Source organism: Notolabrus celidotus, unplaced genomic scaffold (genome assembly GCF_009762535.1).
Source record: "Notolabrus celidotus isolate fNotCel1 unplaced genomic scaffold, fNotCel1.pri scaffold_115_arrow_ctg1, whole genome shotgun sequence".
In the NCBI taxonomy this organism is placed as follows: Eukaryota; Metazoa; Chordata; class Actinopteri; order Labriformes; family Labridae; genus Notolabrus; species Notolabrus celidotus.
Genome location: NW_023260008.1, coordinates 137,758 through 152,837, shown reverse-complemented (window position 1 = coordinate 152,837; position 15,080 = coordinate 137,758). Strand labels below are relative to the sequence as shown.

Here is a 15,080-nt window from a genome sequence, read left to right as displayed (position 1 = left end):
CTATTGTAATGAATGTATTTGGATTCAAATGTTTTGAATGTTTTTTGCAAAAATCTGGAAATAAAACAAAAAAAAGCAAAGACCCCTTTGGGCTCTGGGGAATAAGTTCCCATACTTTTTTTTTTTTAACATATATATAAATATGTTTACATGTGGAAGTATTTCTGTGCCGTCAGAGTTTGAATATGAATTTCTGACACTGATTTTTTTCAGACTCAAAATCAGACTTTGAATTCTAAAAACCACTGAATTTCAAGCAGTTTTTTTCTGCCTTTGATTTTTTTTCAATGTTCAAATAAATTCAGTGTAACAAAAAACAACATCTCAAAATATTGAATGAAAAAAAAAATTCAATGTAAAAAAAAAAAGTGTTAAAAAATTAGATGTCTCAAGAAATTCAGTTTCAAAAAATACATTGTCAAAAAATTCAGTGTGATCATCTGGGTAAAAAAGGAGAAGCAATCGATCTTTGTCACAATTCATCCAACGTCCAGCTAGAGGCTGACAAGTAGTCAGGCAGGCTGCATATCACAACAAAAGCATACTCAATTTTTCAGACGTAAATTTATCTCTTCCATATAATTGTTGCATTGATCCATGCTTTTGTTCTGACATGCAGCCTGACTATGCATCAGTCTCAAACTGGACGTTTGATGAATTGAGAAAAGAACAATTGCTTCTCCTTGTTTACCCAGATGATGACACTGATTTTTTTGTTCTTTTTTCCAATGAATTTTCTTACACTGATTTTTTTTTTACATTGAATTTTTTTATTTTAAACATTTTTTTGAGATGTTGGATTTTTTTTTATTTTTACAGTGATATTATTTCAACATTGAAACAAAATCAAGGGCAGAAAAAAAGATCAGTGTTTAATTCAAAGTATGATTTTTGATGCTAAAAAAATTCTGTTAGAAATACTTCCACACACATAATATATATATATATATATATATATATATATATATATATATATATATATATATATACTACAATTATTCTAAGATTAATGTCAGAAATCTGATTTAAAAAAACAGTCAGAATTCTGACTTATCTCTGAATAAATGTAAATTAAATATATATTGGACCTCAATCAAGGTTTAATTTTTTACAGTGGCCCTGATCCTCTTCTGTACCAAAAAGCTCCCTCAAGCCTTTTTTTCACGTGAAGCCATGATTGCAGGTGACAGCGAATAGTCTGTGTCCAAGGTTTACCTCTGTTTCAGGGATTCCCGCTTTTCAGCATCAATGCGATTTTTCACATAGAACTTAACTGCCTCCCAACTCCTGTCTTGAAGGGCTGTGTGTGAAGTATTTATACACTGCAGACACTGGGCTTTACCAGGAACCTTTCTTCTCATGATGCAGTCCATGAGCGTCTCCTCAACAGCCTGGATTTCCTCGTCTGACCACTTTTTTCTCTTGGCTTGTGATGAACCTGAAAAAACAAGACAGTAAATAACTTACAAAAGAAAGTCTGCATGCGGTGTAAGATCTTGGCTTCAAACATGTCAGCGATGTGAATTTGAAAAATAAAACTAGTATTTAAACATTTTATTTTCAAATAATCAGCAATAAAGTCCTTTAAGTGAACATGATGACAGAAACTCAGGGTTGATCTATCGGGTTAATAATTACCTTCACGTGACTCAGCATGATCTCTTTTGTCCAATTTAGTGAAGACAGATAACCCAAGCTTTAATGGTATAGGCCCTAGGGGTGCTATTAATAGAGCAAGGATTGCTTACATTCTCAGTGTCCATAAGATGTAATAATTTACCTTTCTTACTTTGACATTTTTCAGACACTTCGCCCGCCAATGGCATCTCATCATCTGAAACCAAAGCAAAAGACTAAATGGATGAGCCGTGGTACTCAATGGTAGAAGGGCAAGATGATGCATTAAGGAGAGTGGTTAGAGAGAAAAATACAGAAGAATAGTTGAATGCATTCTATTTAAGCAGGGATAAGGTGACACATTTAATTACTTGTGTATAATTGAATAACTATTGTGACCCTGTCCTATTTCTGAGGAGTTTTTAAAATCAGTGATTGTTCATGAGTATTGATTCTACATAATAAAACATGTAGCTGTTTTGTTGCATTTCATTGCGCTGCAAAGTTGGTCCTTCAATAAAGCAACTTGGTTGGAGATTCATATTCTCTTGTTTTTGCATGACATGGGACAGATGATCAGGTTTTCTTTTCAGTGCTTTTAGTAAAGAGTAGTTTAGTTATGGAAAAGTAATTTTACATCTACGCCAGTAAAACTTGAAGTAAATTCTATTTTATGTGAGAACAATATTCTTGCGCTCTTTCCACCTCTGAATTTACACATAAAAGCTGACCTATGGAGTTCAACAGAGAAGTTTGAAAGTTGTTCAAGTTAAAAAACCCTATACTAGATTTTCTGAACTGAATACACAAACATAAAATGGGTTCCTGAACATTTTTTGGATCTAAAAAGCTACTAGGAGAGTTTGACTCTTGGGCCCCCCACCATAAGTTCTCACGTAGCATTTTATCTTCAGTGTTCCAGGGACCCAGTTTTTCATTTCAGTATAGGGAGTTATGAAAACATACCACAGAATCTGTGCACTGCTCTAGTTGTCAAACTTCTCTACTAAAACTACATAGATCACCTTTAAGATATTTCCATAATCCTCAACTTAAATGACCTTTGGCTGGATGTGGATAGTTTGGTCCAGCTTGAAAGGATTTCCTGCTCACCCTGGATTTGCCTGTAAACATAAAAGGACTATTTAAGTACATGAGTATTCAGCACATGGAAAGTCACTGGTGAAGTACCGTGAAGCATGGAAATTAAACAAGCTTTTTAAGTTTTTCTAAGAGTGCTTGTTCAAGTATTTCAGAGAGCCTCAGGGTGACATTTCCACAACCAACTGTACATTACAAACTTTGACTGCTTCAGCCTTAAATTTGGTCAGTTAATATGTGATATGTAATTGATGAGAAACTTTCACATCCCTGTGGGACTTCAACAAAACTTTAAACATAAAAATAACATTTGAATGAGAAAAAAATTTCAAACTTAAAAAAACTTTAAAATATTCCAACTAATGAGCTTTTTATTTACTGTAGAGATTGAAACAGCCATCCATTTCAAAGAGGACACATTTTAGTTTTAACAAACTCAAGATTTCAATTAAAACTAATTTACTTCTTATTTTGTCATCAAACCCCACAAGCTTGCAACCTTTAACCCGCTAAGTTCATTTTAGTGTTGAACACATTGCAGAATACTTTGAAATGTTTCCGTCAAATATTAATCTTCATACCTGATGATGATGAGGCAGAAGGTGAAGGTGAAGGTGAAGGTGTAGGTGAAGGTGACGGTTAAAAAGGAGCTGCATCTTCCTCTCTCATGTCATCATCTGCTTCACTGTCAGAAGGGTCACTGTACACTGGCATTTTCTCTGGAAATGAAGTAAAAAACAATAGTATGAACACTTGCTCAACAAAACAAACCCGTTGATAAATCATAACACCTTAAATTCCACCATCATTCACCAATCTCCATTAATATTACATTGCAGAGTTAAGCTGCAGTTATTTGAGAGGGAATCTCTCTGGCAGGCAAAAGAAATCTAAATCTACAGATGGAACCGTGCTGAATAAATACATTTATTGTACAATTTACATGCCTGATTACCTTGTGGATCCATGTTGATCTGATCAAGATTCTTTCCTTGAAACTGCCACAGCTGACCTTGTTCCAGTGCCATGAGGACCTTACTGATTTTTGCGAGCTGTAACGTGCCCTCCGGAAGTCTAGAATACTGGCGATGCACCCTTATGTCATGGCCCAGGAACTCAGCGAGGTCATCCATCTCGTTGTCCTTCAGGTTAAGAATTTTGGACATGGTTGCCAAGTGCTTCCTTAACTTGGTGGAAGACAAAGCTTCTGGGTGGTTTGCCCCACAACTGCGAGCTACCTGACGAATAACATCTGATCCTCTGAAGTAGGAGAGTGCTTGTGGTCTGCCAAACATGAACTGGTTTTCATCAGGGACTTCACAGGTGCGACGAGTCTTGACGAGTAACTCCATAGAAGCAAGCACATCAGGCGTGAGAAGGATGGGGACCTTTCGTCCTCGTTTTCCCCTTATTTCTATCCTCTGGAGGTGTTTGCACAGCTTCCTCTCCAGCTCAGACAGAGACAACTCAATATCAGGATGAGTGGATGAGGTGTCTCTCAATGGAAAAGCATTCAATGGCATCTTCGATACTTCTCCCTCTCTTCTGCGGTTGAACAGAATAATCTCACAGAGGGTTATTCTTGCAAGTTCTGCCCGGTCCTTCTTCGTTGGTTTGTGGTCAAGTTTTTTTTTGAAGTCCTGTCTTTGTCTTTCGAGATACTGATGCATCTTTTTTACATCCTCAGCAAATGGAAGAAGCTGTGGGGCATTCCATTTAGCTTCATCCAGATTTCTTAAGGCCTGTGCTGACACACACTCATTCCATTTTGTGTCACATATTTGTTTGAACATTTGAACATTGTGGACGACATCCTCTTCACCTGCAATCATGGCTTCACATTCGATGATGCTTGCAATCTTTTTGAGGTTGTGGCCTAACTTAAGCGCCAGAGAAGGTGTTTCGTATGTGTTCGTCTCCTCATTCAAGCCCGCTACGTCCTTAACGGCCCGTATCACATGAGGGAAATTAGCTGGTACAAAAAAGTCTGATAACTGCTTCAACTTCCCATGTTTGTGTCCTTGCACAACAAGTGGCCCTGCCTCCCTCATCTTCTGTCTGATATATTCGTGTTTGGTTGCATCGTGTCCATGTTTGCTGAAGAGGTGTTCTCCAAATTTCAGAATGTTTTTCTCTTTGCGAACAGCATTAGTAACCTCATCCATGTGCATGTTTAGCACCATTTTCCAAAAGCGTTCATTAACATCTGCTGGCACTGGCTGAGCATATTGACAAAGAGCCTGGACTCTGTTTTTTCCAGGCTTTAATCCCTCAATCTTCTTGCGAAGTTGACATCTCTGCATATGCCTCCACAGTGTTTTCCTCTTGAGGTAAGCTTCACAGTTTATACAGTGCATGTAATCTCTGGCTGCAACATCAGTGCTGGACTGCTGACTGGGAACTAACACTCCTTTTCCTTCTCTCAGCACCTTATTATTGTGTAGACGATTCCCTTGGTTTCTCAGTAAGCTGAGCTGTATTCTTCTCTCTTTTGACCCCTTTGGATATGTCATTGCTCTTGCCACCTCCTGTTTGTCTCTGTGTTTAGATTCCTAATGGCGGGCAATTTTATTGTAAGCCTTTAAGCAAAACACACAGTGATACTTTTTATTGTACAGTCTGTCACCATTCGGTTTTTTTCTACAGCATCATCACTGTCACGTCAGAGCTGTCATTGGAGGAGGATTCTCTATGTGTCTTACGTTGTCGTTTGTGTGGTTGGACTGCCTGAGTGTTTGTTGAATGCTTTTTCTTGGCTTTTCTTTTCTTGTACTTGTGCTGTTCGACTTCAGAACTGTCTCCTTCTTCTTCTGAACATTCGTCATCAGTTTCGTCAGCAGAATCAGGAACATACAACTCTTCACTGCTCCCAGAACTTGGCAGAGAAAAGTCTTTGATCCCCAGCATTTTTCTGGTCAGCTAAAAAGATGAAAATAGTTTAGTGTTTTGAAGTTTTGATTCTTAGGTAAAATGTCTAATTCTAATTATTTTTACATCAGAAATGTACAGACAGAAGGCATTTTTAAAGGCTGTGTTCAGAGGTGGTGCTGAGGGGGATGATGAGTTCAGTACATATATGACCTTGACCCTATGATTGCCAGGGTTTTTAATGTATACTGCCAAATCAAATTACAAATAATACACATTTTTTATCTTCAAAAAACAAATTTTCCTCTGAGGACAGTTTGTGTGTAGTCATGAACATACACCACAGAATCTGTACACTTTCTGTACATTTCTCCACTAAAACTACACAGATCACCTGTAAAGTAATAAGCCCAAAAAATGTATCATTATCCATTTTATCGGCGGTAGGAGTATCATGGAGTAAACTGACAAAAGCCATGGCAGTTAAACCTCCAAAAACACTCTCAGTTCTTTGCAGCTCAGGTACGCCATCCTTATCCCTGTCCTCACTGTCCTTGTCTACATCAGGTGGCGTGGGGTCAATGGTATCATCACTGTCACTTGAACACTCATCAGCTTTCTGTGGGGGGGACAAGAAGAAAAATTAGAAGCACTAAATATCACTGTGGCAGTTTTCTGCCAGAACAGATTACTGTTTAGGCATCTTGTTGTGTTGAGGACTTATGACTGTATCTTTGGTGAAAATATATCAGTCTACCTTTATGGTAAGAGAAGGATTTTTTAGCAGGGCAGCAGGATTTTATGTTTCATCTCGATGCGCTTAGTAGTCACATCATGATGTTGACAATGTGAAAGAGGGAGGTAATTCACTCAGAACATCACTCTACAACTCCTTAGCTGATTGCTTAAGAGGAATTTTCATCCCGCGCTTTTCTTTTCCCTCATTCACCCATTAAAGATGCATGTCTGGGATAACATCATTTACTCAGATTTGGGTTATTACAGTGCTCTGCAACGTTCCCTCTTTATCAAAAGATCCATTTTTGCTATTTTTCAGGGTCGGGCAGAGTGAGTGGTCAAGGGACTGCAAGAGTGGGAGTGATAAATGAGAGTGGAGGATGGCACGGATTTGGAAAATCTGACAGTTTGTTTATAGTTCAAATCTCATAAGGTGCTTTATTTAACACTTTCAGGGTTAAAGGCAGCAGCGTCCAGATCTTCAGAATGAACGCTTTGTCTTCAGTAAGAACTGGCTGATGTACCAGAAAAGAGAGAATTAAAGATAACGTGACACCTAATTGCTTCCTTCGATCACTGTTGGCTATCTTTCACTTTGGCCCAGAACATATTTGTGTTTGAATAGTGATGTAGAATTGGATTTCAAAGAACAGCAGCGTAGAGAAGGTGGGGATGACATGCAGCAAAAGAGCAAGGGCTGGAGTTACATCTGGGGCTGATGAGTTGAAGACTCCGCTTCTTTTCATGGAGTGTGTACTATACCAGCTGAACTAAACCTGAATCAAGGACACTCATGGTGAAATCATTCGGTCAACATACCAGGTGTTATCAGGCCTCAAGGAAATAGTTATCTCACTCCTATAACATTATGTTATGTATGTAAAATTTGCTTTTTAACTCACCATTGTGTTCTGGTTGTTGTGTAAAACCAACTTGGTGTCCTCATTGATTTTTGACCGGTCTGTGTGCGCTTTGTTATAGCGTCTCTCACAGGCATCATGGTGTGCTCTGAGATGCTTCAGGCGACGAATATGACGACTTACGGCCTGCAAAACACAACATTTTTAAATGAGAATGTCTTCTAGAAGAGGATAGCATGAAGACAAAAAGGATGAAAAAGAGGAACATCAGCCCAGGCCTGAATTCAATTTGGGGTGCTGTGACAGAGAGCTATTGTACATGATACATCTTAAAGGCCATATTAGTCTAAAAAATAAAATGTCAACTTTTGTGGGAATAATCCTGCTCAATGTTCATCTCTGGGCCTCTTATCTATGTGTCAGTGTCTGTGTCTGCCCAAACCTCCTCCTCTGCCTGTATGTTGGTGTTTTGGTTGATTCGGGATGTTTCTGGGCAGAGAGAAGGCGTGGTGACCCCAGTCAATCACACCGCACCCAGTGAGCAAGTGACTGTGTGTTGATGATAGCGAGCGGGAGAAGCTAAGAATGATACAATATTTGCTGCATACCTCATTTACCTGCAGCAAGTCAGGTGTGCAGCTCTTGTGTTTCTCAAACGTAGAAATGCAATGCTACAGAGAGTTTTTGTTTGTCTGACTGCTTGATTTACTATATCAATGTGTGTATAGTTAATGCTATTGATGATAGAATTATTACGATGCATGGAGATTCAGGCTGCACAATATATATTGCAAATTTACTGTCATCGCAATATCAACATTCGCAATAGATATACTGCAAATGACTGCTCAAAAGGCGATAAATTACACTCCATGTGCCATGCATTCACCCTATGCATGACAATGTATTTGGCCAATCAGGTAAAGCCTTTCCTATCTGCCCATTCACTGCCCGCACGCTAACAGCTGAGACAGTAAAGCACATGGAGCTAGTTGGCGTCGAAATGGCTGAGGGGGGAGAGACATGCATGGAAAATACGGACGACAAAGAAGAGGTCTAATCAGTTCAAGTCTGGTGCTAATAATGTGGGATAACGTTCACTGCAACATGCGGGTTACACGCACAGTAACGTCAAGCTGTACTTTTGACTTTGTTAGGCTTATATCATTTTGGCATAATAACAGTCAATACAATGTAAATTCAATAAAACAACACAACAGGATAACGCTATAACGTTGATAATATTCTAATTACCTTGTTAAGAGCTGGATGGAGGAGGAAGAAAGCAGCAGGTGGCTCTGTCAACTTGTGACTCCGGATGAAAACCCAGAGGGAAATGTTCCTGCTCAAGGCTTTCTCTTCTAAGTCTCCGGAGACCAAATTGAGATTCTCACTTCAGCCTCATTCAAGTTTCAAATTGCTCTCATTAGTTTCTCCTAAAATTCACTAGGAGAAATAGTTGAGACCATGACATGAGTCTTATTTGAGACTTAAATGAGAGATCTCATTAATGGCTCATTTTCTTCTTTTTTTAAATATATTTTTTGCCTTTATTTGACAGGACAGCTGAAGAGAGACAGGAAATGTGGGGAGTAGTGAGCGGGGGAAGACATGCAGGAGATGGTTGACCGGCCAGGAATCGAACCGGCAACCCCTGCAACGAGGACTGTAGCCTCTGTATGTGAGCTGCGTAGACCACTAGGCGACTAGCACTTCTGCCAATCAATCACTTGAATTGTAACAATCTGGATAAATCTGGTCAGCCCTTTTTGCGGCCCATGTTTTAAATAAATGGTCTGTCATACCTGGTATGAAATCTCTATCTTTTGCAATTTCTCTCAAATCCACTAAATCTTTGTGAAGTTGTTTTGTTCTCAAACAGACTTGTAAAGGGAGGACCAGACTGTGAAGTCAAAGAAGAGATCATTTCACATCTAAATATCTGATCTTGAAGTGGTTCAAATGTTTGAATGAGAATTGTAACTTTGTGGACAATTACATTGAAATCTTAATTTTGCAGGGCACTATAAATGTTGATGAAAAGATGAGCTCAGGCTCTTTCTTTGCTCCATCTGAGCTCAGCTTGAGACACAAAAACTGAGTCTGACTGAAACAAATGGATGAGGTTAGATTGAGACAATTGAGAGAGCTCCCTGATTTCTCCACCTGAGCTCAAAAGGAGTCACAACACTTGAGGAATACCTGAGAATCATTTCAGATTCTGACCAGATCTCATTTTGAACTGAAAGGGAGACTAAGCTGAGACTTTTTACAACTTTTTTTCTGGAGGCAAGAATGAGAAACAGGAGACATAAGCTATAGTCTCATTTTGCTTTCAAACAGATCTCATTGTTGTCTAGGAGACAGAAATGAAACACTTTTGAGATCTCCTCTCTAAATTTATTTTCCTATGGGAATTCTCTTCTTCAATTCTTTCTCTTCAAAAAATACTGTATTAAACCGTAAGATTGCACAGTAGCTTACCGTTAGTATTTTTTTCCTCACAGGCATGGAGATTTACAGTAGTCAGTGGTATATATGAAGAATGCTATGTTACCGTATCAAATTTGCTGTATTTTCACAGCAATTTGTCACAGTGTACTATTAAAGTATTGTATTTTTGGTCACAGTAATAGTGTTTTAATTGTAAAATTAAACACAATAATTTCCAAATGCTGTAATGCTTTCATGGTCATTGTGTTTTTACTGTAAAATTGAAATTTGAACACTGCTTTTAAAATTTATAATATCAGTATCATAACTTATAAAAAACAATTTCTTAAATATGTTCTTTTAAATTCTTGACACTTTTTAAGCTTCCACAATTACTTCAGAGAGACAGCAAACAATATATATATATATTTTAAACTATTCATTCTTAATGATAAGCTGTAACAAGCAAAACATTATTCTTGTGCTTAACAGGTGAACATAGCATGACTATAACAAACATAATACACGATGAATCTTTCCCAGAATATCCCATGTAAAATCTTCTACATCTTCTTAACTGTGCATTACTGACGAGAAGCTGAGAATCTATTCACATTTAAAATAAGCAACCACAACACACACTCATATCCAAACATTAGGATTTCATATTTAAAAGCTGTGGCGATAAATCAACACAAAAAATATGACACCATTTCTCCTGCCAAGACATTTTAGAGACATTCTCTAGAAAAGGCACTGTTGTCTTCAAACTCTTTCATTGATGGTATACCTTCTTATCAGATCTTCTGAAGGGGAACGGCTTTCTTATAGCTGTAACATATCGTCCCTGATTCCTCTGCTGGCGTTCCTTCCATTTCTCAACTTCAACTTTGTATTTCTACATGAAGAAACAACATTTATTAATGGATTTATTCATTTAGTGTGAGTATTGGAGCACATATGGACCAAAAAAAGGAGTGGGATAGAAGAAAATGAAGCGTCATTGACATTTTTTGTAACCTTTTTTTTTTACCATGTTCCATTGTATCAAAAAACTCAAACTAAAACGCTGCATAGGTGAAAGGTTACTTTCTTGATTAGTCATTGGCTAGATTCTGGTTGTGAATTGTTTTTTGCATTTCCTGACTTCATATCCTACATTTCACTTTTCACCCTGGTCATTTCAAATTTGGCCAGGGTGTTAATATGGAAGGTGGCAAATATTTGTAGAGCACTGATGCACAGATGTGAGGGTGCGATACAAAGACCATTAGCTGAAAGTACGTAGTCCTTTTCTCAACATCTGAACATCTTTAAACATTTTCAGCTATATGTTTGATTTAACATTCTGACAAAAACTCACCTTTTTTGTTCAATTAGAATAATACATGAATATTATAGCCTTACACTTAAAAAATAAACATGCTGTCAAGTTTATTTTATATGTAATGATGAGACTCCAGAGGATTGATGTTAAGGAATGATTACAAAATTCTACAAAAATCTCAAAAATAGTCATTACATCTTTTATGATATTATCAATTAAATGTTCAAACCTTCTGTTTTTGCACTCTGTTGGAGTCCTCAAACTCCAATAGGAGGGCGTTGTGGGACTTCTGGTACTGGACCACAACAATGGTCCAGTCTTGTGAGCCTGCGGGAACTGACTGAAACGTATATGTTTCAGGTCTCACTGGCTCTTCTCCATTATTCCCTGAGTGTTGTTGTCCTGTGTAATGTTCTGGGAACGTAATTACACAGTTATTTGGAATCTTAAGAAACAGTAAAGCACTATAAGAATAATATAAAAGTACACTTAGGAATCAAAAATTCCAATTACCTGTCTTGTGAGCTTTCTCAGGGCTTCATGTTTGCGTGTGTTTTCTTTGTACGCCTTTCCTTTTCCATGTCGTCCAAGGTTCCCTAAGTATTGGAATGATTATTGATCTCTTATTAATTTTTCATGAGACATGCATGTCATTTTGGTAATGCTGAAAAGAGATGTTCTGCTTTTTTAAATACTACTTACCAAGCATTATCCCGCTCCACAGGGCTGCGTAGGGTAGAAGGTAGGTTGTCATGTGAGCCACAAGTCCTTCACAATAAAAGACATGAGGCTCACCAGTGACGTCCAGCGGGGCTGTTGTTACAACTTTGCAGTAATGTTGTTGCAAAGTTGTTTGATCCCTTGATTGTTTCCTAAATTCAAGAATGAAATTTCATTAGTGTTTTGTTTGGAATTGTTAAGTCTCAGAGAGCTAATACACAGAAAACAATAGACAATGTGGTATCAGTTTGTTCTCTATGATGGATAAGTAACAATAATATTGCAAATTCTGACATCATATTATGAATGTAAAAAACAAAACAAAATGACAAACAGACTTAAACTTAACACGTTAGACACTGATCATGTCACAGTATTTTCAGTGAGTGTAATTAACTAAATAAATAAGGTGTAATATAAAAAAATTAAGTGTTGTTGTATCTTTACTAATGCATTGAGCAGTTATTGTAAAATACAATGCACTAAATCATATCTGCATTCATTTTTATTATGCATAATTAGAAATACAAATATAACTGTACTATCACTACCTCAAAAAGCATTTACCTTTAAGTCTTCAGTGCTTTTTTCTGACTTGTCAGACTCCTCCACTGGTAAGGTAGCTCTCTGCAGCCACAACTGAAGGTTTTGAAAATGTTTTTCAACATTTTCCCCACTTGATGGACTAGAAAACACGACTGCTGTACTTTCTACCAATCCATCAAGTACCTCCAAGGAGGTGGCAGTAGTCAGGAGCCCAAGAACATGCATTGTGAGATGGTAGTGTTTTGGTGCACTGGGGGTTTTAACCAAATAAAATAATGTTAGATGATTGAGAAATGTTCTGTTTGAACAGCAATGCCAATAATTCCATAGTGTCCTTTTAATACCTGTTAATATATTAACACTAATTAAACTATGTAAGGGTTTTAATACATACTTTATCAAGGTAAAAACATTTGCCCTGTTAATCAATGCTTTTGTTGCAGTGACTTAATACAAAGTAGGAACACTGTCTTGTACAGTTTTATGGTATATTTGGGGTACTGTGACCAAAAATAGATATTTTTCACAACTTGTAATATATGAAGCCACCCACATGCAAATACACACACACGAGTTGAGCTGTTGTTACTATTTAAAAAAAAAAAAAATTAATTTAACCTTTATTTAACCAGATAAGTCCCATTGAGATCAAGACCTCATTTTCAAGGGCGACCTGGCCAAGAGGTCAGCAGCACACGTCAGAATAAATGGCACAACTCAACAACATGGAACATATATGCAGACAGTATGTAGAAGCAAACAATAATAATTTAAAAGTGCAACTTATTTTCAAGTAAAGTGCAGTTTATGATTACAAAACAGCATTTAAAAACACAGGCACTGTTCTGGGGTCTGTCTTTCATTTAAGATAGACTTAAAGGTGTCCAGAGAGATGAGATCCGACAGATTCAAGTCCTTCTGGAGTTTATTCCAAGCAGTAGGAGCAGCAAAACTGAACGCTCTCTTACCAAACTCTGTCTGAACACGGGGAACACACATCCGCAAGGTGTCGCAGGAGCGCAAGGCATAGTGACTTCCTGATCTCTGAAGATAAACATTTCTCTTTATTTAAACTCGAAAATCATTGAGGGCAAGCCCTCATTTACAATGACGACGAGTATATAAAAGAAACATTAAAATGCATGACAAGCAAAATAAAAGATATAACCCTAAAAGAATGATGATCAATTAAAAACAGACAACAGTTAAAAGTAATGTTACAACCATTGAAAAAATAATGTTACACAAAGTTAGTGAAAACAGGTACAATCAGAGGTTAAACATTTTAAAACTAATGATTTAAAATGATTAAAAGAAACCAGTGCATTTATTTTTAAAGTGCTTTGCAGGGAGTTCCGTGCAGATGGTGCAAATACGCAAAAGGCAGATTTTCCCAGCTCAGAATTAACTCTGGGAACCTGGAGAGTGAGCCAACCAGTTGATCTGGTATGTTTTGCCCCAGAAGACCAAACTAGCATCGAAGATAAATATGACGGTAGCATTCCAATAAGTGCTTTATAAATAAACAAGTAAAAATGCAAATCACGTCTTTCTGCCAGAGAAGACCATCCCACCTTTTGGTAAAGTATGCAATGATGAGTGCTGTAACTATCACCAGTAATAAAACGTAGGGCAGAGTGAAATACAGCATCAAGTGGCTTTAATGTAGAGGCTGAAGCATGCCTGTACAACATGTCACCGTAATCGAGGACTGATAAAAATGTTGCCTCTATCAGAGTTTTCCTGCAGTGGAGAGGAAAACAGGACTTGTTTCTGTAAAAAAAGCCAATCTTTTGTCGAAGTCTACTTGACAAATTTAAAATATGACTTTTAAAAGTTACTTTCTTGTCGATCCAGATGCCGAGATATTTGTAAATCTTCACCCTTTCTATTTCGGTGCCTGCATTGGAATTGATGATGAATTTACTCAGATTAATATGTTTGGACCTGGAAAAGAGCATGAATTTTGTTTTCTCAGCATTTAAGACCAACCTATGTTGGGTGAGTGCAGCTTCTAATTCAGAGAAGCAGTGTTGGACAGAATGCACAGCAGACTGTGCATTAGCAGCAGTACAGTACAGAATTGTGTCATCAGCATAAAGATGAATTTTACAATCTGAGACAGCAGACACAATATCATTGATATAAACAGTAAAAAGAACAGGTCCTAGAACAGAACCTTGTGGAACACCATTTACAATAACAACCAAGTCTGACTTTACAGTTCCTTGGGCAACACACTGCTGTCTGCCCAAGAGATAGCTCTTGAACCAGCTGTACGCATTTTTATCGAAACCAGCATTTTCTAGCTTTTTTAAGAGCATTACATGATTTACTGTGTCGAAAGCTTTGGAAAGATCAATAAAGACGGCTGCACAGTGTTTCCTGTTATCCAAGGCTGCGATAATGTCATTTAAAACAAGAGTGGCAGCAGTAATGGTGCTATGCCTTTGTCTAAAACCAGACTGGTGAGAGTTTATAATAGAATGATTGAAAAGATATGCTTTAAGTTGATCATTCACCAGAGATTCTAATATTTTTGAAAGACATGATAGTTTAGAGATAGGCCTGTAGTTGTTCACATTACCTGTCTCACCACCTTTATGTAATGGAGTGATATAAGCAGTCTTCCAAAGCAAGGGAACTGTACCACATGAAATTGAAAGGTTGAAAATGTACGTTATGTAGCTCTCTATAATAGGGGCTGCAAGCTTCAAGAAGTAGGGCTCAAGTTTATCCTCCCCAATTGAATACTTTGAGTCCAATGCTACTAAGGCATTGAAGACATCACCAGGAAAAATGGGCTGAAGAGTAAATCTTGGTCTTTGCATCATCTGAGAAGAATTATAGATAAAAGGCAGAGGGGGACC

At 37.5% G+C, this 15,080-nt stretch overlaps 1 protein-coding gene and 2 long non-coding RNA genes across 3 annotated transcripts; all 3 read right to left on the bottom strand.

Moving 5' to 3' along the window:
* Positions 1-1,786: 1,786 nt before the first annotated feature.
* LOC117808547 lies at positions 1,787-3,345 on the bottom strand. The gene is made up of 3 exons (XR_004630357.1): positions 3,300-3,345; positions 2,679-2,741; positions 1,787-1,834 (listed from the first exon to the last, which is right to left on the bottom strand). It is a non-coding gene; the product is annotated as an uncharacterized LOC117808547 (long non-coding RNA).
* A 12-nt stretch (positions 3,346-3,357) lies between these two features.
* LOC117808524 lies at positions 3,358-4,247 on the bottom strand. The gene is made up of 2 exons (XM_034678254.1): positions 3,674-4,247; positions 3,358-3,437 (listed from the first exon to the last, which is right to left on the bottom strand). The coding sequence occupies exons 1-2, from the start codon at positions 4,239-4,241 to the stop codon at positions 3,358-3,360; spliced, it is 648 nt and encodes a 215-aa protein (XP_034534145.1). The 5' UTR covers positions 4,242-4,247.
* Positions 4,248-11,179: 6,932 nt separating this feature from the next.
* Positions 11,180-12,454, bottom strand: LOC117808540. The gene is made up of 4 exons (XR_004630353.1): positions 12,232-12,454; positions 11,647-11,816; positions 11,458-11,540; positions 11,180-11,358 (listed from the first exon to the last, which is right to left on the bottom strand). It is a non-coding gene; the product is annotated as an uncharacterized LOC117808540 (long non-coding RNA).
* Positions 12,455-15,080: the final 2,626 nt, after the last annotated feature.

What these genes read in the sequence shown, in the direction of transcription:
- LOC117808524 (XM_034678254.1), bottom strand. Translation starts at nt 4,241, where the DNA reads ATGCCATTGAATGCTTTTCCATTGAGAGACACCTCATCCACTCATCCT. An exon ending in GATCAACATGGATCCACAAG is followed by an intron (nt 3,438 to 3,673) that starts GTAATCAGGCAT and finishes CTTCATTTCCAG; the next exon opens with AGAAAATGCCAGTGTACAGT.